General features: G+C 50.1%; 1 protein-coding gene across 1 annotated transcript in view; it reads left to right on the forward strand.

The window, feature by feature from the left end:
• Positions 1 to 13,165: 13,165 nt before the first annotated feature.
• Hs3st3b1 (heparan sulfate-glucosamine 3-sulfotransferase 3B1) overlaps positions 13,166 to 21,615 on the forward strand; it is a 37,506-nt gene continuing 29,056 nt past the window's right edge. Inside the window, exon 1 of the mRNA XM_050121589.1 lies at positions 13,166 to 13,718. Within this exon, the coding sequence (XP_049977546.1) occupies positions 13,177 to 13,718 (542 nt within the window). The 5' untranslated portion in view covers positions 13,166 to 13,176. The remainder of the gene's footprint in view (positions 13,719 to 21,615) is intronic.

Here is a 21,615-nt window from a genome sequence, read left to right on the forward strand (position 1 = left end):
TCAATAGTGACTTGTCACCGATCCCCCTAAACAATGACAATAAAAAGTCTGTCGAATATTCTAGGCCTGTAGGCTGAAGACGGATGCTCTGACATTGCAGTGGAAACTTGGGTGACTGTCCAGGCAGTCATCTGTTTCTCACATTTTTGTGGGAGTCACTTGCTTACACTTCCTGTTTACTCAGTTAATATTATTTACTTCTTCGATCTCTGAAGGAGTTGAAGACTAGAGAGTTATAGTTATAATCTTCCTTGTTTACCAGACTCAGAAAGGAAACTCATTAAAGAGGTATAAAGTTTATAAGTTTGAAAGACATCAAAAGATAATTTTGAATGGTAATACAAGTTAGAAAAACCAAAATAAAAGCTGAGTAGTGGTGGTACACACGTGGGAGGCAGAGGCAGGCGAATCTCTGTGAGTTCAAGGCCAAGCCTGGTCTACAGAGCAAGTTCAGTATAGCCAGGGCTACACAGAGAAACCCTGTTTTCAAAGACCAAAACCAAAACCCAAAGCAAAACAAAAAATAAAGTTAGACTAGAAAGTGAATTAGGTACAACACTTTTGACTCACAAATGGAGTATTTTTCTCTGAATTTGTCAAATGCAAATGGACTAGACATTATTGATGTACTTATTGACTGTATATATTGTATATAGTTTTTCTTACATTAGTTATAACCTTTTTTATTTTAGACAAAAAAGGAAAAAGGTGGTGATATTTTAACAAATAAAGCTTTGCATATATATCATAATGCAGAGCGAAACTATTAGAGACCAGGCAGTGGTACCACACATCTTTAATCCCAGGACTCTGGAGACAGAGGTAGAGGAATCTTTGTGAGTTCAAGGCCACCCTTGACAGATTGAAGGCCAAGACAAGATTGAATCTGTCTAAAAGAGAAACAGAAATCACCCAAAGGTGATTCCAGAACTTGGGATATCACACCTTTAATCCCAGCACTAGGGAGGTGGAGACAGAAGTGATATGGCTGGGCAGAGAGAGGAATACAAGGTGGGAGGAGACAAGAGCTCATTGTAGTCTGAGGCGACCGTGTGAGGAGACAGTGTGAGGAGACAGTCTGAGGAGACAGTCTGAGGAGACAGTCTGAGGAGACAGTCTGAGGAGACAGTCCAAGGACAGGATCACCCTTTCTATCTTTGCATTAGTAGAGATGAAAGGTCTCTCTAGTGGCTGGCCACATCCACTGCTTCTCTGATCTCTCAGCTTCCACCCCCCTAATATCTGACTCTGGGTTTTTATTAAGAACAATTAGAATTCATGCTACAGTGGAGGACAATTCCCAAAGAGAACTTGAAGTTGTTCCCTGGGTGGTGAAGCTAGGCATGTGTGTAAAGAGGAAAGGTCAACCATGCAGAGGCAGAATGGACCTTAAAGCTGACCTGCACAGCTCCCTGAGGGACCACTCCTGGGACCAGAGGCCTTTGGGTTCTGGGGACGTGCCTGCTGCTCTGGATGGCCTTCAAAAGTCACCTCCACCCCATGATGGCAGTCTCTTTTACAGGAGATGCTTCCACTCTGTACGCTGGGAAGCTGTTGTTTCCTCTGGGCTTCTAGATAAGAAAGAAGGGTCGGGTTTGTGTAGGCCAGAGGCTAAAAGTCAAACCGCTATAGGTCTTGCATTTCGTTCAGGCCATGTTTGGCTAAACTATAAACCTTGCCTCTTTTCCAATTCAATTCCAAACTGGTAGCATTTAAAGGCAACTGCTATTTAAACTACAGGTGATTTTGTGTGAATGCCAGTATAACAATCCCAAGTGCCCCAGCCTGAAGGCTCAGCACTGCCTTCCTCAATCTTAGAATAAGTACAGGGAATAGGAGTCACAGCATTACCCTGCAGAGGCATGACTCTCACCATGTCTCTGGAGAGAGGATGTAGACAGTACTCTCTGGGGTTGGTACAGGCTGAATTGGTTGTGGAGCTGAAAAGGTATTTCCAGTGTGTGGGGGGGTATAGTGTGTCAGGGGGTATAGGGTGTGTAGGGGGTTATGGCAGGGGGATGGAGTGTGGGGGGAAAGTTATGGTGGAGGTATGAGGTATTAGGGAAAGGTTATGGTGTGGGGGGTATGAGGTGTGGGGGACTAGAAGTATGTGGGGGGATATGGGTGTGTGGGAGAGGTTTCTCTGGAAGAGTAACTAAAGTGCGCTTAACTTCTGAGTGGCTCCTAGTCCCAGAATCTGCATTTATTAAAGTCAAGGGATGTAGGATGGAACTCCAGGGCTGAACCTAGAATGCTCAAGGCCTGAGTTTGATGCCCAGCAACACACACATACACGCACAAACATGCACACACACACACACACAAATATGCACACACACACACACAAACATGCACACACACACAAACATGCACACGCACACACACACATATATACACACATACACACAGAGCACAACTGAAGAACATGATAACTTGTCAGAAATACAAGACAATGAATTTCTGGCTACAGGGGCATCCTGGAGTAACACATCTCAAGATGCAAAAAGGACCTCTGATAGCCAGCAGCATATAACAGCCCATAACTTCTTGCTGCCTTCAGAGGCATCAGATTACAATGTTGGATACACTAACACAGACCTTGGGGAGACACACTATAAGAACCTCTGATGCCCCAGATACCTCTAAGGATTTTCTCTTCGATTAAAACACCACGATTCCTTTTTAGCCAATAAGTAAATAGAATCTGGTTCAAAGACTTGCAGACTGCCACCTGCTACTTCAAAAGCTCCTCCAATTCCCTGAGCAATTTACTGAGGCATCTGGACTCCTGGGTGTGGTGGCGCCGCCTTTCCCTCTCTCTGTGTGGGGAGGATCTGCTGCTGAAGGCAGGTCCTCAGCATCCTCTTAGGTAGGAGCCTTGGTGGCTGTAATGATTGAAACAGGAAGAGGACCATTTTGATGGGTGAAAACTACAGACTGGTCCACTTTTTTTTAATTGATTTTTATTGAGCTCTACATTTTTCTCTGTTCCCCTCCCTGCCTCTCCCCTCCCCCTTCAACTCTCTCCCAAGGTTCCCATGCTCCCAATTTACTCAGGAGATCTTGTCTTTTTCTACTTCCCATGTAGATTAGATCTATGTAAGTCTCTCTTAGTGTCCTCATTGTTGTCTAAGTTCTCTGGGATTGTGGTTGTAGGCTGGTTTTCTTTGCTTTATGTTTAAAACCACCTATGAGTGAGTACATGTGATAATTGTCTTTCTGTGTCTGGGTTACCTCACTCAAAATAATGTTTTCTAGCTCCATCCATTTTCCTGCAAAATTCAAGATGTCATTATTTTTTCTGTGTAGTACTCCATTGTATAAATGTACCACACTTTCCTTATCCATTCTTCAGTTGAGATGCATTTAGGTTGTTTCCAGGTTCTGGCTATGACAAACAAAGCTGCTGTGAACATAGTTGAACACATGTCCTTGTGGCATGATTGAGCATCATTTGGGTATATACCCAAAAGTGGTATTACTGAGTCTTGAGGGAGGTTGTTTCCCAGTCTTCTGAGAAATCGCCACACTGACATCCAAAGGAGTTGTCTGGTCCAATTTTTTAAGGGCATGGAGAAACCTGGATTGTAGCTCAATGTTTTCAATCCTGGAGTGGCTGAAAGAGCCTCACCGGTGAGTGGCACTGCTTCTGAGTCTGCAGCCTGTGCAGAGAAAGCATCCTTTAAGGTGGTGGCGCACCTTTAATCCCAGCACCTGGGAGGCAGAGGCAGGCAGATCTCTGTGAGTTTGAGGCCAGGCTGGTCTACAGAGTGAGTTCTGGGACACCCAGTTCTGTTACATAGAAACTCTGTCTCACAAAAACCAAAAACAACCAAACAAACAAAATAAGAAGGAAAAAAAAATCAAAGAAAGCATCCTCAGATACCAGAATTATTAGGGAACAAAAACCAATGCCATTTTGAGGACCTTACACCCATGATAACCACTGCTGCTAAAGAAACATAACACACTATGAGCCCGGGACTGATGGGATTATAGACCTGGAGCAACAGGCCCTGGATTCTTGGTGGAGTTCAGAGCACTTTCCTAGTATACAGAAGACCCTGCTCCCCAAGGAAAGAAGGAAAGAAGGAAAGAAAGAAAAAGAGAAAGAAAGACTGGCATGGTGATGCACACCTTTGATCTCAGCACTTGGGAGGCAGAGGCAGGAGGATCTCAGAGTTTGAGGTCAGCCTGGTCTTTAGAGTGAGTTCCAGGACAGCCAGGACTACATAGAGAAACCATGTCTTGGGGGGGAGGGCGGGAGAACTCTGGGTTCAACCTCAAGTAACAAAAATAAATGAAAGAAAGGAAGATGAAGAGGAGGAGGAAGAAAAAGAAAAGAAATGGAAAACAGGGTTCAGCAAGCTGTAGAAAAGCCAGACCCTTATGCACTGTTACTGAGATTGTAAAGTGGTGCAGCCATTATTGAAGACAATGGGCTGTTCTCAAAAACAAACAAACAAACAAACAAAAAAAAACACCACATAAAGCTGACAGTTTTGAATTTAAATTGTGGTGGAACAAGATGCCCATCCTCGTTATATTTAAGTTCTGATGTTTTTGTGAGAAGTTCAAGTGGAATCGATATAATTCAGTTGGGTGGCCACATCCAAATGCTGAGGGTTGGGTCTGGATTGCAAGTGAACATCTGGGTTCATTAGAACATGTAAAGTCTTTAAAGTCATCGGGCTAGGCAGAATCATACTGCACCCCTATGCAGTGTGGCCCCTTGTGCTCCTCCTGTGGGCACTGGGGCCAGGGCCTGGCTGCCTGAGCCTTGCAGCTTGTTTAGCTGTGAGCCAGTGTCTGCCCACTTGATGCTACAACCAAAAAAAAATGTCCCTATAGACTGTTAAATGTCACTGGAGAAGGGGTAAAGGTAAAACGAGCCCTGGGTGAGACTGGCTGAGTCGGGGAAGGGGGCCCAGGAAAGCTGGAGCAATATTGACATTAGGGAAGTTGATAGAAGAGGAGTAAGCCGAGACAAAGGGCAGCAAATAGTAAGATGAAGGCAAAACCAACTAAAGCCCCAAGTGTGGAGGAAGACAATGCTAGGCTTGAACTCAGCACCTCCAGCTCAGGTGAAAAGGAACAGAAAAGCGTCTTCTAGCTTCCTTCTGGACTGGAACTCTGGGAACATGCTATCTTAGATGTGTTCATCTCCAAAATTCTCCCAAGAGAGGTAGCAGGACTGGGCGTGGGGTTTAGTGGTAAGGCACAGGGCAAGGAATGGCCTAACCTGCTTTGGGAGTGGGGGCGGGGCTTGAGCGGCTCCTTCTGGAGGGGAACTGAGGCTGGTGATGCCAGGAGAGTGGAGTGTATACGGACAGCATCCCTGTCCTCCATTTATGTGGACCACTGACAACACTGCTTCCCAGCAGGCACACAGAGACAGGGGCTGCTGTACTGCCCCTCTGTAGGCTACAGCTGCAGCAAGCAGGAGGTGTCCCCACTTAGGGGCTGCAGGGAAGAGTGAACACCCCAGGGGGAGCTAGCAGAGAGAAGAGGCCCAACAAGCAGAACTACAACCAGGAAGAAAGCCTTTGAGCCCAGGAGGGTGTGGCCTCTCAGCGGTACAGGTGAGGGAGAGCCTAAGTGGAGACATCAAAGAGTACCACCCAGCTGCCACAGATGCACAAGAAGCAGGAAGTGGAGCAGACCAATGCCAGGAAAGCAGTCATGCTGGTGATAAAGCCGCTGGCTGGAGACATGGCTCAGCAGCTAGGAGCACTGGCTGGCCTTGCAAAGGACCCAAATTCAGTTCTCAGCACCCACAGGGCAGCTCACAACTGTCTGTAGCTTCAGCTCCAGGTTGGCCTTTTCTGGTCTCTGGTCACATTCACATGGTGCACATATAAACGTGCAGGCAAACACTCATGCTCATAAAATAAAACCAAATAATCTTTAAAAAATAAATTCACTCCAATTGGAAGATCTGAGTCTTTAAACTGAAGAATTTTATAGGTTAAATAGGAAGGAAAGAGGAAGGTCAGAGTCCCACATGAGCCATCAGTTCCTGAGGTCATGTTTACAGGCAGCCAAATATTTGAAAAAGAAAAAAAAAGAAAAAAACCTAAAATGTCTTCAGATATGAGGGTACACTCTGATCCTGTTATCAGTTGCTTCATAAGAACCCAATTCAAAACTGGGTGACTTCAGAGCCCCTTGAGGTGTCTCAGAGGGTAAGAGGGTTTGCTGCCAAGAGTGAGAGCCTGAGTTCAAGTCCCAGGACCCACATGGAAAATAGAGAGAACCTTCCTGGCACCCGGCCGCCCACACGGCTAGCTTTACCTGAAATAATTACACGGAAACTGTATTCTTTTAAACACTGCTTGGCCCATTAGTTTCAGCCTCTTATTGGCTAGCTCATTTTGACCTAACCCATTTCTAATAATCTGTGTAGCCCACGAGCTGGTTTACCAGGGAAGATCTTAACCTGCGGCTGTCTGGAGTGGGAGAATCATGGCGACCCTCTGACTCAGCTTCTTTCTCCCAGCATTCTGTTCTGTTTACTCCGCCTATCTAAATTCTACCCTATCAGAGGCCAGGCAGTTTCTTTATTACTTAACCAATGAAACAACAGATAGAAAGATGACCCTCCTCCATCAACTCCTGCAACTTGTCCTGCAACACACATGCATTCTACCCTTCTACAAATAAATTAAGTAAAAATAAGTAAATAAGTAAATGTAAAAAGAAATAGTGACTTCAAATGTCCACTATTTCCTTCATCATTAAGGTGACAGCATTTCAAGGCAGAGGCACAGGCAGGAGCAGTGGTCCTCTCTCGAGGAGGAGTGCTATGTCTCAAGTGGCCAAAGAGATGGGAGGAGAGGCCAAAAAGAATAACTTTTCTGTGGTGCCCTGTCTCCGAGATACCAGTCCCGTTCACGAGGCCAAAGCCTCATAGTTCCTTCAGCTCCCAAGGTCACACCTCTTTAATGCCACAGAGTTAGGAAAACACAGAGACCCCTGCAATGACATCTGGAAAAAGTGGAACTATGGAGAAAAGTCACTGTGACAAGGTGTGTGGGGGGCAGGTCAGGATACTGGGCTCTTAGGGCAGGGAACCTGTTCTGTGAGTTCTTAATAATGGTGGATTCTTGTCATTATCCAATTGTCAACCCTCACAGGGCGTTCAACTCTAAGGCCAAAGCCTAATGCAAACTGTGGTTCTTTAGTTAATACCCTATCAATGCTGGCCACTAACAGGAATGTAGCACTGACGTTATCTATACATACACTGATAGGGCGTGGTCACCTGTGACAAGGTAGAGTGGCTACTTAATACTCCCAGCTTTGTAGAAATGAACTGCGGGGCGGAGAGAAGGTTCAGCGATTGAAAACACCCGTTGCTTTGTCACCAGCCCCCACATGGTGTTTCACAACTATCTCTAACTACAGTTCCAGGGCATCCGATGCCTTCTTCTGACGTCCGTGGGTACCAGACACCTACGTAGATGCAGGCAAAGCACTCATACACATAAAAATAAATGTAAAACAGTGTAAAAAAATGGCAGTGTGTACTACGAAACCATGGCGGTGTCTGGAAAGAGAGTCAAGGTTTGTTTCTGAAAGAGACATAATCAGTGTTTCGTATACATTTGACTATTTTTGGAAGCTAAATAATTTTCTATCCTTAATAAATGAAAATAGCTCCACTAAAAGGAACCAGCAAGAAGATAGAAAATACACAGATGTTGCTATGAATAAAAGCAGGCTGGGTGCTGATATGAACCATGCCAGAGATGGGGGTACAGGTGGGTCCTAGGAAGTGTGCAGGAAGCAAAAGAAGAGTGTTCTGCTCCACCTTCCCCGCTCCTAATCCCCACTGTAGAGGGGTCAAGGAGCAGGTTTGGACAGAGACCAGAAGTGGAGCTGGGATATGGATCCACATCCTTCATCCTTTGCTGACCCTATAGGAGGTTCTGGAGCTCAGAAGGCTTCAGTCATCTCCCTGTGGAGGGATCTGCCTGCCTTTAAACCCTGCTACTCTCCATAGAGACTCTTCAGCCAGGGATAGCAGATGAATGGATAACATGCCCTAGGCTGGTACATTAAGGAAGATACCTTTGGGGTGAGAAATGCTGAGGTCTAGAGCTCTACTGGGGTCACTCTTGTGTCCCAGGGAGTCGGCAGTGCCCTGCCTTCTGGGTGTTCCCAGTGAAGCTCCAGAAATCCTTGTCTCCTTGGAGAGAGCCACAGCTTCTTTAATCTTGGGAGGCAGAGGCAACAGGATCTCTGAGTTCAAGACCAGTCTGGTCTACAGAGTCTACATAGTGAGTTCCAGGACAGCCAGAGCTACATCATGAAACCCTACCGCAAACAAAACAAAACAGACAAAAGAAGAAAGCTTGTTTTAGAGCCCGGGGAGGTGGGTACTCCTGAAGATACTCAGGACAACTTTATGCCCCCTTAGGAAGTCTGTGGTGAGAAAGACAAATAGGATTGGTCTTTTTCAACCTTATTTCCCTCCACTGGTGCAACAGCTTGACTGGGAGAGCTGAACCCCCAGAACTGGCCTGGGGTTTGAGGGTTTGCTTCTAAAAGGAAGGACTGAAGACGAATCTATGACCTGATGTTCTGAGGCTCAGTAAGTAGAGCTACTTGGTTTTGGACTTTCCTGCGGGCGGGGAAATGGGAGGCAGATCAGGGCAAGCAATGTAGATCTACCAGAGCACAGGTCAGAGTCCTGGCAGGGAAGAATCACCCACTTTGATTGGGAACTCTGACGAAAGTATAATCAGAGGACTCTTTAAGAGGCGGCAGAGTCCCGGCTTTGGCAAGGCGCAGCTGAGTAAAGGTCGCTTTGCCCCCCTCAATTTGAGCAGCCCTCGTGGTGGAGCCTGTAGACAGCCAAGGTGTGAGGAGAGGACTTCCTGACAGAAACTGACTTCCAGAGTAGGGAAGCATCCACCCAGAAGGGCGCCAGGCATCTCTGGGCCTCCCCGATTTCCATGCCCTGCCCAGGGTGCCAGGAATCCCCGGCCCAGTCAGTACCGGCTCTGCACGGTACAGAAAGACTGTAGAGCAAGCACAGCACTTAATCATCGCATCACAAGCCACCAGCCCAATCTGGGTGTCACACGTTTCTCCCTTGTGAGGCTGGCGGCTGGGTTCCCCAACGACCCCATGCTTTATTTAGTCAGAGTCCGGGTTCAGCTTCCCACTGGGATTGATGTTGGCTCTTCTTGCCTCAAAGAGGGGCCTGGCAGTCCGTTGCTTTTCTAGCCCTTTTGGCGAATCACCACCCCCTCCCCCCGCCCCCAACCACGCCATCTCCTTCTCCAGGGATTCCTCACCCACTCCCTCACCCTACGCTTAGCCACTGGGCTGCCGCATCCTTAGCCTTGGGAGGAAACAGAAAGGACCTCGGCGCCTGTGACGTCCAGGAGGCACCAGCAGCCGTAGGTATCGAGTCTAAACCTCTCCTTAAGGCGCTGCCGAGAGCAGACGGCAGCGGCCATCAATCCCGCAGTAGCGCAGCCGGAGCGCTCCCTGGCGGGCGGGCAGGGTACCCGCGGCCGCACCCACCGCCGATCCCTCCCGCCTGGCCTAGGAGGGCAGATCCGGCTAGCAGCTGCTCAGTTCCTGGGGCGGCTGAGCTGGCAAAGAGCGATGCTGAGGGTTCCGGTGGCAGGAACTGGGACTCTGGAACGCCGGTTCAGGCCGCCCAGGAAATGCTGCTCTGCAGTACCTCAGGGACAGGCGGGGGTGGAGGTGGCGATGGGGACGAAGCCACCAGAAAGGAGGCTGATCGCAGGCTTAGCTGGAGGAGGCGGCTGCGGGCTGCTGGACCAGCAGTCCCGACCCTAGGATGGAAACTCAGGAACGAGTTCTGCTTGAATCTTGGTTCATGCCAGTCCTTTTAGAAAGTTCGGGGACGCAACAGGTTGCTAGCAGCAGGACCTGGGGGAGGGGGGAAGGGCAATGACTACCGCTGCCCTGCAGATTAGAACCGCCATCCAGGCTCTGGGTACGCGCCCCCATTAGTTAATCATAAATAAAGCAACCCAAATAAGACGTAAACCTCACAGGTGTGCTGAATTTGAATTCTCTCCATAACGTATATTCCAAAGAGCAAACATTGTGGATAAGATTATTGGAGGGAAATCTTTTCTTCTGGTTTTGGTTGCGGCTCTTGATGGATGCCCAGGAGCGACAGATAAGAGAAGGGGGTCTAGCTGGGCTCTCAGTCAGCTTGGCTTTCAGCTCTGCCTAGGAACGAACGTTGGACCTCGCATTTGCTGCGTAGGGCCATGTAAGAGTTTACATCTGCTGAGGTCTGATGGAGGGGAGCAGCGGCTCAGCAGTAACTCTCAAAGGCTGCAGGGCAGCTTCTCAAGAGTCCGAAGGCAAAAGGGCCAAAGCCAGCGTTCGCCCCCTGCAACTCGCTGGCGCTGCGATTCTGATCTTGGGTGGCCGGTGCCTTAGATTGGCGGGGAGACCTCCTCTATTGTTTTCTGCAGTGGAACTGAGTGGGCTAGGCTGCGACTTAGCCCTGGGGCGCTCAGCTCAGCGCCACACTCTTGGCAATTTCCGACGCCCACGTCTTTTGCTTCCACTTGCTGCCTTCCTCCTTCCACCCCCGGAAAAAGAGACTCCAAATATATCCGGTGGCCTCGATGTGTAATCGCTCACTTGCTCACTTTGCTAACCCACAGGACAGGGATCATTTTTATTCCCACTCAGTCAGGCCTGAAGGGAGCCACGTGGGAACTACAATTCACCACTCACAAATCAGTAACTTCCTTCCCATCTAAATAACGAGAACTTGAAAACGCGTCCTTCGGAGACACCGATGATGTTTCCGTCTCGGTCTCAGAACAAAAAGTCGGGCTAATGCCCAGAAATGCATCTACTCCCTGCATTAGAAGTTTAAGATAAAATGAAATTGACCGATTAAAAGTGAAGGCAATTAAATCACTTCGAAGAATAAACATCTAAGCGATAGGCGGAGGGAGGTGGGGTGGGGTGGGATGGGGACGACACAACCCTGGGAATTCTAACTGCTGTAATAAACGAGAAGAAAGTGTCCTCCAACCAAATGATTTCCCTCCCGACAGTTTTGTGGGACATTGGCTTGGGCTCGAGCTAGATACACAGAGATGTCTAAAGAGCATAGCAGAAGCACGTAGGGTTCGGTGGTGACCGCTCTGTCATCTGCACACTCTTTGGTCATCGCGATGGCTAGGATGCACTTTCAAATCCGAGGTGTGCAACTCAAACTCACTTTCTTAGCTTTATTCCAGCGGCCGGAAGCCGTACTGTGTGGGGGGAGCAGCAAGAGCTCCGGACTCTTGGAGACATTTATTCCGGAAGGGAAAGTATGCTCTCTGGTTACCTGTACATTGGTCCCAGATAGCTGGGGGGGGGGGGGGGAGAATAAGTTCTGTTCCGCTTCGCCCGCCTGTGCCCACCGGGAAGAGCAGCTTGTCGGTGGCCACAGAAGTGAGTCACCTCCTGGGCCTCCGTGGCCCGCACGGGGGTAGAAAGGAATGAGTATTCTGCCCCGGAATCGCTCGCAGCCTGGCACCAGAGTCCTGTCAGCCTTGCGGAGGATGGGTTCCAGGCAATGAAAGGCCCCAAGCCACCCGGGTAAACTCCAACATCCCGACCTTCCTAACTCTGAACGCCCGCACAGGAATTTAGCCCCGCGAATCACCAGCGCCCGCGCTTCCTGCACAAGCGCCGACAGTTTCTGCGAAGACCCTCTTGCCGGCCTCTCCCCTAGACAAATGTGCGAAACTAGGAAGGACTTCGGAATGGATTTTCATTATTAAATAGGTGCTACTCACTACTCGTAGATGTGCCTTATTTCGACATTCTGCTTTTAAAAAAAAATGCTAGAGAAAAACGCCTAAGAATCAATGTCATAGGTCAGAAAGTCATTGTTTCTCCTAAGCAGGGGCAGGCAGACGCTGGCTTTATTGTTTATTCAAGAGAAAGGGAAGTTAGCGTATAGTCAAATTAATGTTGCCAAAGAACAGATACCCATATATAACCTCCTACATGCGACTTTAATTTTCAGCTAGGGTCTTAAATTAATCAAACTATCTCCTTCCCCTCTACCCACCTCCCCAGCCCTTTCAAGACAGTTGGGAAAGCGCAAGGTAGAGTTTCCGTCTGTCCCAGGCAAGCGCAAGGAGATCGCCCTCAACAAATATTAAGACAGACGGGGAAAGGCTGTCAGTGACTTCCGCCCAGATTTCCCCTGATTAAACTTCCTAAATCAGAGTCTGTTTCACCTCCCCTCCCCGATCCTAGAGTGTAGAATTGGGTACGCGGTAGGGCTAGATACAGGTTGGGGTTCCCTCTTCATCCCCGAATCCGCCCTGCATCTCTTACACTCTGGAACCGGATGGGATGGTGGAACTCTGGGATGGGGACTGCACAAGGCGACTAAAGCCAAGACTGGCTCCAGGATCGAGCGCGGAAAAGCGCGCGTGTACAGGAGAGCTCCACTCAACTGGGTGGGACCTCTTACAGCGCCGGGTCACTCCAGCATCCTCACCATCTGCTCCTGTCACCAGCTAGTGGCCCCGCCTCCCCGAGCCTGCCCCTTGAGTTCTGAAGCCAATAATAACCCCAGACTTCTCTACCCCCCCTTTCCGAGCCCTTTCCACACCCCCACGTTCCGAGAAACGATTGGCTGTTTCGACTTGGGTGAAGCTCTGACATTTGCATGCAGCTCGCGGTTCCTGGTAGGTAGCGCGGCCCGTCACTCGGAAGGCCGGGACCGCCCACTCCACCTCAGTGCCGGGCTCTCTTCCTGCGCAGTTCTCCTCCGCAGCCTCTGCGGGCAAGCGCCGGGGCTGCTCTCAATCTCCTGGCTGCGAGGAGGCAGCCCCGGCGAGCTGCTGTGCGCCCCGTCCAGAGTATCCGGGGTGCGGGATACAGCGTCCTCCGCAGCGCATCTGCCCGCAATTCCCGCCGCCCTGACTTTGCGTTCCAGTCCCGGCTTCTGGTGGGCAACATGTCAAGAGCCGTCGCTGCTGCAGCTGCCGCCGCCACCCGGGAAAGAGCCGCAGCCTCGGCAACCGCGCGCACACGAGGGCAATAAACCGAATCCTTCGGGCGCAGAGCGGCAGGGGACCCTCCGGGTGTTCTCTGCTCCGGCAGGACTCGCGCCATGTGCTGAGCCATGCCCCTGGCCGCGCCCGCCGGCCGCGCATGGGGCAGCGCCTGAGCGGCGGCCGGTCCTGCCTCGATGTCCCGGGCCGGTTCCTGCCGCAACCGCCGCCGCCCCCGCCGCCGGTGAGGAGGAAGCTCGCGCTGCTCTTCGCCATGCTCTGCATCTGGCTCTACATGTTCCTATACTCGTGCGCCGGCTCTTGCACCGCCGCGCCCGGCCTGCTGCTTCTGGGCTCGGGATCCCGCGCTGCTCACGCTCAGCCAGCCTTGGTCACAGCTCCGAATGAGACATTCCCTAAGATGCCTTTCCGGGCGTCGCTGGCTGCAGGCAAGGATAAGACAGCAGTCGCCGGGAGTCAAGAGGAGCAGAGTCCGGAGGCACCGGACTCCCCCAGCCCCATCTCCAGCTTCTTCAGCGGCTCCGGGAGCAAGCAGCTGCCGCAGGCCATCATCATCGGCGTGAAGAAGGGCGGCACGAGGGCGCTGCTGGAGTTCCTGCGCGTGCACCCCGACGTGCGCGCTGTGGGCGCCGAGCCTCACTTCTTCGACCGCAGCTACCATAAGGGCCTCGCCTGGTACCGGTGAGTTTCCTCTCCAGCGGCCGGCTGCGCTGGCCGCGATCCCGGCCGTGAGCCCCCACCTCCAGCCCCCGGAGCCGTTGCGCGTCAGGTGGGGAGGTAGCAGGGGTACAACTTCGGGCAACCGAGGGAAGGCAGGGACCGAAAAGCGACCTCATATTGTGGGTGGACGGTGGCAGAGAATCCGGGTGCGCGCGGCTAGGCTGTGACAGCAACCTACAGAAACTTGTAGCGGGGCGCGGGTGGCTCCGTGGTCCGCTGCGTTCTGGAATCATTCAGGCGACCTGGCTGCAAAGATACGCGGCAGCTACTGGGGAAGTGACAGAGGAACCAGCTACTTTCCGGCGGTGGCGATATCCCACTCGGATAACTCGGTGTGGCTAGGATTTTGTTTAAGTTTTCGCAGCCTGAAACGCGGGGAGTAGTGCTGTGGGAGTGTTGTGCGCCTCTGGGTCGCAGACTCCTCCACACACCAACCGCTAGAGTCGCTTCTGCTGCCCAGATGGGAAGAGGGGGACAAGCTAAGGCTCGGCGCCAAGGCTGCCTTGAGTCTGTTAACTTTTTGTTACAATTCTCCTTGTTACCGGAACCCGAAGGGGGTCCGACCCGCTTGGCTGGAGAGCCCCCTGTGTTTGGGAGGGTGGCGGGGTTGCTGCGCCGATTTGCTGGCTGCTGTGCGCCGGGCGTGGAGCTGTGCTGGTCCCTGTCGGGCAAAGGCGCGCACTGCAGCCCGCAGCCACTTCGAAGGCTTCTGGGCGCTCGGAGAGCTGCCGGTGCGTTGCCGTGTCCCTGGCCTCTGTGCTGAGAGAGCCCCTGCCAGGACGCTAGTTTCCGCGGACCTTGTGACACGTCCGGGCTCAAAGAATATCTCTGGACCATTGATTGAGAAATGGGGGTTGCTTCGAGGTCGTGACTTCCGGATGTGTGTCCAGTTCCAAAGGGACCCAGACTCCGGGGTCACAATCGCGACCTCTGCCCACTGCATCCCGGGTTGTTGGGCTGCTGGAGGGGTCACACCCCAGTTTCCGGAAACCCGGTCGGGTCCCCAGTCCCTTAGGTCACCACCCAGCCCTCTCCTCTCCCTCGAGTTTTTTTCCAGACCCAATTACTTTCAAAGAGGGTCACGACTTCCGAAAATAAGGAGAGACACGAACCGAACCTCGCTCTCTGCTTCGACCATACTTTCCAGGACCCGGACGGCGTGGCGAATAAAAGGGCCTGACCCCCGAGGATTAAAGCAGCTCCTTTCCCAGCCTAGCCCGCCCCCTCCCCTTTGTCCTTTATGCTTTTTTTTTTCCCTTTAATTGTGAGGAGTTGCCCAAGTCTCGAGATTTAAGCCATCTGTGACGACCGCCCTTTTCGCGGTTCCCAGGACACTGCGGGTTAAGAATGGGGACTAAGATGCAACGCCCGGGTTCACGACCCACCGGCGGGCATGGGTGCTCTTATCGGAGCCCTGGGAATAAAGCGGATTCTGGGTGGACCCGGAAGGGCCAATACTTTGGTGTAGCCAGGTGCAGTTTACCATGGGGTTAGCCTCACTAACCATAGGCTATTTCTATCGATATGTTGATAATATTACCTCTATCCCACATCCTCCCCATACACACCCCGCTCCTGGGATAATGTCCAGAGGACCGGGTGGCAGGCTAATGATTAGAACCATTTGTGGTGGAGCCGAGCCCAAGGCAACCCAGGCTTTTTGGTCAGACCCACATGAGGCCGGGTCGGGAGGAACTGGAAGGCGAGTCACCGCGTACTTGAGAGTGTTAGAGGCACCTGGAGCAGGCGGTGGAAATCCCCACTGGAAGATTCGCGCGGAGGCGGAGGTGGCTGCCTCCACCTGCCACCGCCCTTGCTGCACTGGAGGCCCTGGCTGCGCTCGCTCGAAGGGCGGAGAGCGCAGCCCAAGAGCATGGCGGGGACCTGCGACCCGAAGCTGCAGCGCCAGCAGCCACTGAGACCGGGCTCAACCAGGCCGCGGTGAACCAGGGTCCTCTACCTTCTGACGCCACCGAGAGGCACAGGCCCCGCGGCGGTGACCTGGTGGATCTAACTGCCACGGTACAAGTGTCCTGACTGAGGCCTTCCTGGGCTGTCTCACCAGGGATCGGCGTGCCAGCAGAGTTACTGGATGTTTTCTTAAAGAAAAAAAAAATGTAAAATGCTTTCTGTGTACTTAAAAACTTGTAAATCACTTTAGACTGTTCTGGGTGACTGGGCCATTGTAAGGGCTTCACAATTAATTTGAAAGCAGCCCTGAAACTTTAATTTCAACAAGCGCCAGAAACCCTGACCCAGAGCGCTGCACCTAGCCCGGCTGGAGTCCACCAGGCTCACAGGGCCAAATCAGGCCTGCAGGGTCCCTTCTGCTCGGTCCGGAGAGAGGCCCGCCCGCTGGAGAACAGCATTAAATAATGATTAACCAGAGAGTTGCAAGGCAGAATAATGGTTAAAACCAGTCCTCAAAGCCAGGATGTGAGCGAGGAGTGGCCCTTTTAAAGGCATTTGTGACAAAATGGGAGGGGGTGTGGAATGGTGAGTTCTGGGGTCAGCAAGCAATGGGTTGTAGAATGAGATCGTGGCGGTGTCTGAGCAAGTTGTTAATGAGTTTAATGGGTTCATACAAAGCCCCGCCAGGGGCCTAACCAGGGCCTGGTGGGTTTTCCTGGATGCCAGGGAATTTGCAGTCCTTCTAGCTCCCTACCAAGAAACCGTCAGCCAATGGGTGACACAGACTCCTGGAAGGCCAGAGCCTGCAGAGGTGGCAGCTTGGAGCTGACTCTGTGCCACCACCCAGACATAATGATTCTTTACAGCGGCCGAGTTTACAAATAGCACAAAGCTAATGCGAACTAGCCTCTGGCTGCCTGAGTCCCAGTTTGTAGAGCTCTGAGCAGACTTTCTAGTTCTCTAATCGGCCTCCAAGCTTAGAGAGTGCCGGATGGTGATGTCTAAGGGGCTCATGGAGCTGTCTGTTGACTTTTACTCTCAGGTGGGTGTGCCATGATTTGGGGCTAGGGGAGCACCTCTTTGGAGGTGAAGCAAACCTCCAACTAGCTTGGTACCCGGATTTAAACTGGAGAAGTATTAATGCTGCAGTTTTTAAAAAGCATTTCTTCTTAATCCAGCTTAAGTTTTTGTATATTTCCATGAATTTGATGGCCCAAGTTTAGGAATTAACTTAGTCCTTGTTGGCTTGTCATTTGCTCCACATAGTTTACTGGTGGTGGGAACTCCCGGTCACAGAATAGCTTTCCTTTCCATTTCGGGAAAATTAGGCGGCACTTCAATGACCATCCCCCACCCCCACCCTGTGCCCGTGTGTGTGTGTGTGGGGGGGGGGGGAGTTAACAGTGTTGTAGTTAAACTGTAGTAAATGTTTGAACCAGGCACCGTTTCAAATGATGAAGTTAGCTAGTTTAATCCTCATTGCCATCCATGAAGTGGCTACTTGGATGGCGAGGAGACACTGGCAAAGAGGTTAATCAGCTTGCTCAAAGTCTCCCAGCTAGAAGTGGCAGAGGTCTTATTCCAACAAGAGGTCATTCTGTGCTAGGCTCCCTGACTTTAGTGACCAGAACATGTGTATTTATTCAAAGTGATTTCTGCTCTAATAGAGTTTGTGGGTTTCCTGCCTACCTCCAAACCCCCACCCCCACCATGTAGAGTGCCCACGCTGTCATTTATCTTAAAGCCTTTGTAATGTCAGGATGGTTTGGAACCATCCTACACTGGTTTCTAACTAGATGTGGACAATCACACCATTCTGGCACTTTTATTTCTCTGTACTGCACAGCTAGAAGCAAAGGAGTCATTAAAATGACAGAAATATCCCTCAAGGATAGTGGCTGAGAAAACAGCCTGTGTCTCCCGGAGGAAGTGGTTTATTCAATGCCATTTGCCCCTTTCAGGCTGGGAGGCCCAGGTTAAGTGACCTATTCTCAAGTCCCTTGGAATTAATTTCTTCACTGGAAAAGATAGAGTGATCCCAAAACAAGAAAGACACAAGAATGACTTTGCACTTATTAATCAAAAGGCAGATGTAGCTGGAACTCTGCAGTTTTCCTAGAGGTTCTAAAATCCAGCTGAAAAATAGTAATTTCCTTCATATTTTTAGCTGATCTCCCGCCTCCATATGCCTACTCTGTTTAGAAAAACTTGGTAGCCAGCTCTGTTTCTGACTTCATTGAGGATGATCTGTTTCTAAATAATTGCTCTTCCTCGGTCCTGAGTTTAAGGCAAGTATGGGACCCACTTCTAAGCTGCTGGGAGGAAGTCAGACATCTCCATCGAGATGCAACAATTTGATCTACAAACCATTATGTAAGAACGCTGTCAAGATTTACCAGCAGGACTGTGTAGCATGTGTTGGGCTCTGTTTTTAATTAGGTTCCTAAATTACACCATAAAATGGTTGATTAATCTTTTACAAGTTGGGGGGGAAAATATAACATAAATTAACCTAATCATAAGTGTTTTTCCCAGATGCTGAGTTAATAAAATTGTCAATATTTAATAGCGGCCTATTAGTTTTAGATAAATAAAATGCCGAAATGTATGAATTGAATTACACTTATTATCTTCCAAATGACCTTCCAGCAGGTCTAGGAAAATTAGTTCGCAGTCCATATCTTAGGAAAAATTCTTAAGAGATAGGCTACTATGGTAAATAAGAATTAAATGCTGATCACGTTTGATTTTTGCATTTTTTTAAAAGAATCTACTTATTTAAAAAGTGGTGACTTAATGTACACTAATAATTACAAGATGTGTTTTCCCTGTCAGCAGTATTCTGTTTGCCATGGCAGAGTGATCTTACACAGCTCCTGAATTGCCGGGATTTTTTTTATGTTTTGAAAAATCAGTATGTCTCAAATTCTCATTCTAAATATGCTTGCTTCGGTTTAATCTTTTCAGTTTAAACCAGACTATGAGACACAAGGTTTCCTCCTACAAAGTGACTTTTTGAATCCCTAGACTTATTTCCAATTGAAAGTTTGCTAGGAATAAACTTTTTTTTTTTTTTCAAGCAAAACAAAAACAACGGGCAGCTCTCTGAGATCAGGGGTGATGTGTTTACACAGCATCAGATCCGAAGCCTGGAACCCAGACTCCTCGGGGTGCTGCATGTTCTCACTCTGTGAACACAGAAGTTAAACTGACTGACAGAAGCACAAAATGCCCACACTGCAGGCCCTGCATGGAGACAGACAGCTTCTAGGGCTGTGAAGGGCGTTTCCAGAGGGTTCTGCAGCTCCCGTCACTGGGTTATCCCAGAAAACAAGAGGAATTCAGGGCAGGGCAGTGGGAGACACTTGACCCCTCCTCCCAGGGTGTGGTACAGTGGTGAGGGCAATGAGAGCTTATCCTGCCTTCTTCAAGTGACGAGAAGGAAGAAATGGGACACCAGTTTCACTGAACACTAATAGATCAGAAGACTTCTTTATAATCTAAATTGTTACCTTGTTAGGGCTGTCTAATTCCTTGCTCCCAGAATATCCTACCTCAAATAAAATTGCTGCTTCTGCCTGTAGACTGGTTCTTACCCTTGTCCAGAGATGGGCGAGGTTACCTTTGAGGAGCAATAATTATTCTTAGTAACTTGATAGGAATTCCATATAGCCAGGAGGCTAAGCGTTACAATGTCCCTGGTGCTCAAGAAGCCGTACAACACCGTTCTGCAGCACAGGAGTGGCCCTCTAGTATATCTGCTTAAAATTCTTTTATGTGTGCATGTCACAAACTTTGCTGTCATTTGATAAATTTTTTTTTAAAAATAGCTTAAGTTCCTGACTCACTCAAAGAACTGTCTTCACCATGACACGTGAGAAGCGTGCACAAATGAAGTTGTACTACTCCGCTTTTGCCCCACAAAGTTATGAAGTTCTGTGGCACAGCAGGGAGGATCCAATTAACAATAACGCGTTATGTAATAGAATAGAAGAAACTTGTACGTCCCCACCACGAAGAAACGATAAAGGCTTAAGGTGATGGATATGCTAATGACCCTCGTGTATCCAGGAATTGAGACATCACATTCGGCCTCATGACTTCATACAAATGGTGTCAGTTAAAAACTACATGTAAAAGTTGAGTGTGTAGCCATGGAAATAGACGCTGTTAACGACCTTTAGTAAAGAGTTCACATTTCTCAATATTTAAAAGGACACGAAGTACGCAGGTTGTTAGAACGAGACATTTTCTTTGTATGCAGGGTAGATGTGAACAGTAGTCAGCACCCTGTTAATATCAGGTCTCTGTCACTTCCGGCCCAGCAAGACTTCTTCGAACCTCCTTAGATGAGACCCTGGCCGTGACCATTCCTGGTGACCATGACCATCCGCGACTTAGTGGGACGTCCAGATCCAAAAATTGCCTCACACAACTTTGCAGCACACGCAACACACACACACACACACACACACACACACACACACACGCGCGCGCGCGCGCGCGCGCGTAAACTGGGATTGTGGGCATTGAGATTGGGGGTAGCCAGTGAAGATTGTAAACTGCCACTGGAAAGAGCCGAGAGAAGCCGTTTTCCACGCCCTCTCCTGATGTGAGGGAGGAGCCGCCGTCCCCTCTCCAGGCCTGGTGACATTAGTGTGCAATGGGACCCACGACGGCCGGCAGCTGCCACGCGTGCGCTTCTGGCAGGACCTCACCTGTAGGGCTGAGCCGGGCGGAGCTGCCTCAACCCGCGCACATTGGTCGGAAGGGAATGCCCAGAGACCAATGGCGTCGAGCTTGCACGGAGGCCCGCCCACCGGATTTCTCTGAGCGATTCTCTGCCCAGTTCTAGCCTCTTGTTAGCCTTGCTGCAGCGTTAGACTGGCCAGCCCGGCAGGGCCGCCTTCAGGACCCGAGCCTGCAAGCGTTCGGTGGAAACTAACTTGGTTCTGGCGTGAGGAGAGGGGAGCAGTTGCTTTCTTATTGCTGCAAGTGGCGCTGAAAAAACAAAATCCAAGATTTAGCCCATTCTGGCCCTAAAGAGCAGACTCTGTGGAAGAGAGGAACGCTGGGAGACTGACACAATCAGACACCAGTCCCTCCAGACCCCTCCCCGCCTTCTGGAAGCTGGTCCTCGTTCAGTCCATCCCTTAGGAGTCCCTGGGGGCCTCCCAGATGATTGTTCCTGAGGCTCCAGGCATTTAGCATGTGCCAGAGCCGCCAGTTAACACAGATACACAAAGAAGAAACATCCTGTTTCCACCCATGAGCTCCGCAGAAGCCCCAAGTGGGTGGGTGGGTGTGTACCGCAGGGAGTGGAGCAAAGCTTAAATCCAAGGCAGATCCCAGTCAGCTCACCCAGGCTGACCTTTATCTTGGGGTCCTTCTGGCTACTGAGTAGGTTGGATTAGAGGTGTGTGCCACCAGGCTCAGTGAGTAATGAATGCACTCTTATAAACTGTATTTACTTTCCCCCCCTACTGCTCTAACAAGGGCATATTTATTGGGCAGTTGCCTTCAAAAGATAGGCTTCATTTTCTGGTGTAGCACCCGGTTTTGGTGTTACACCCTCGCTGTACCGAATGCGAGTCCGGGCAAGGGCCTGGAGATTGAACACAAGACACAGAGACCAGGGTCATTCGATAGGAGATCAAGCGAATGCCATTTATTCAGACTTGGGGAAGCCCTTTTCTACCTTACTGCAGCACAAAGATCTCACCACCCAGGGAGGTGGGAAATAAACACACAGGAAACTTAGTTAACAATGGAGAAGATTGCCTGCAACTAAATCACCAGGTGGGGCAGGGATAGCACGGAAACACACAGGAAGCTTAGTTAACAAATAACAAACTGTCCCCGCCAATGCACCCAAGGAATAAGGGAGACCAGGGGCCCACATTCTGGAGCAGTTTTAGGCTCACAACAGAGAAAAGTGTGAAGCGCA

The sequence above is a fragment of the Alexandromys fortis genome, unplaced genomic scaffold (assembly GCF_014885135.2).
Source record: "Alexandromys fortis isolate MF-2015 unplaced genomic scaffold, M_Fortis_MF-2015_v1.1 scaffold_199, whole genome shotgun sequence".
NCBI lineage: Eukaryota > Metazoa > Chordata > Mammalia > Rodentia > Cricetidae > Alexandromys > Alexandromys fortis.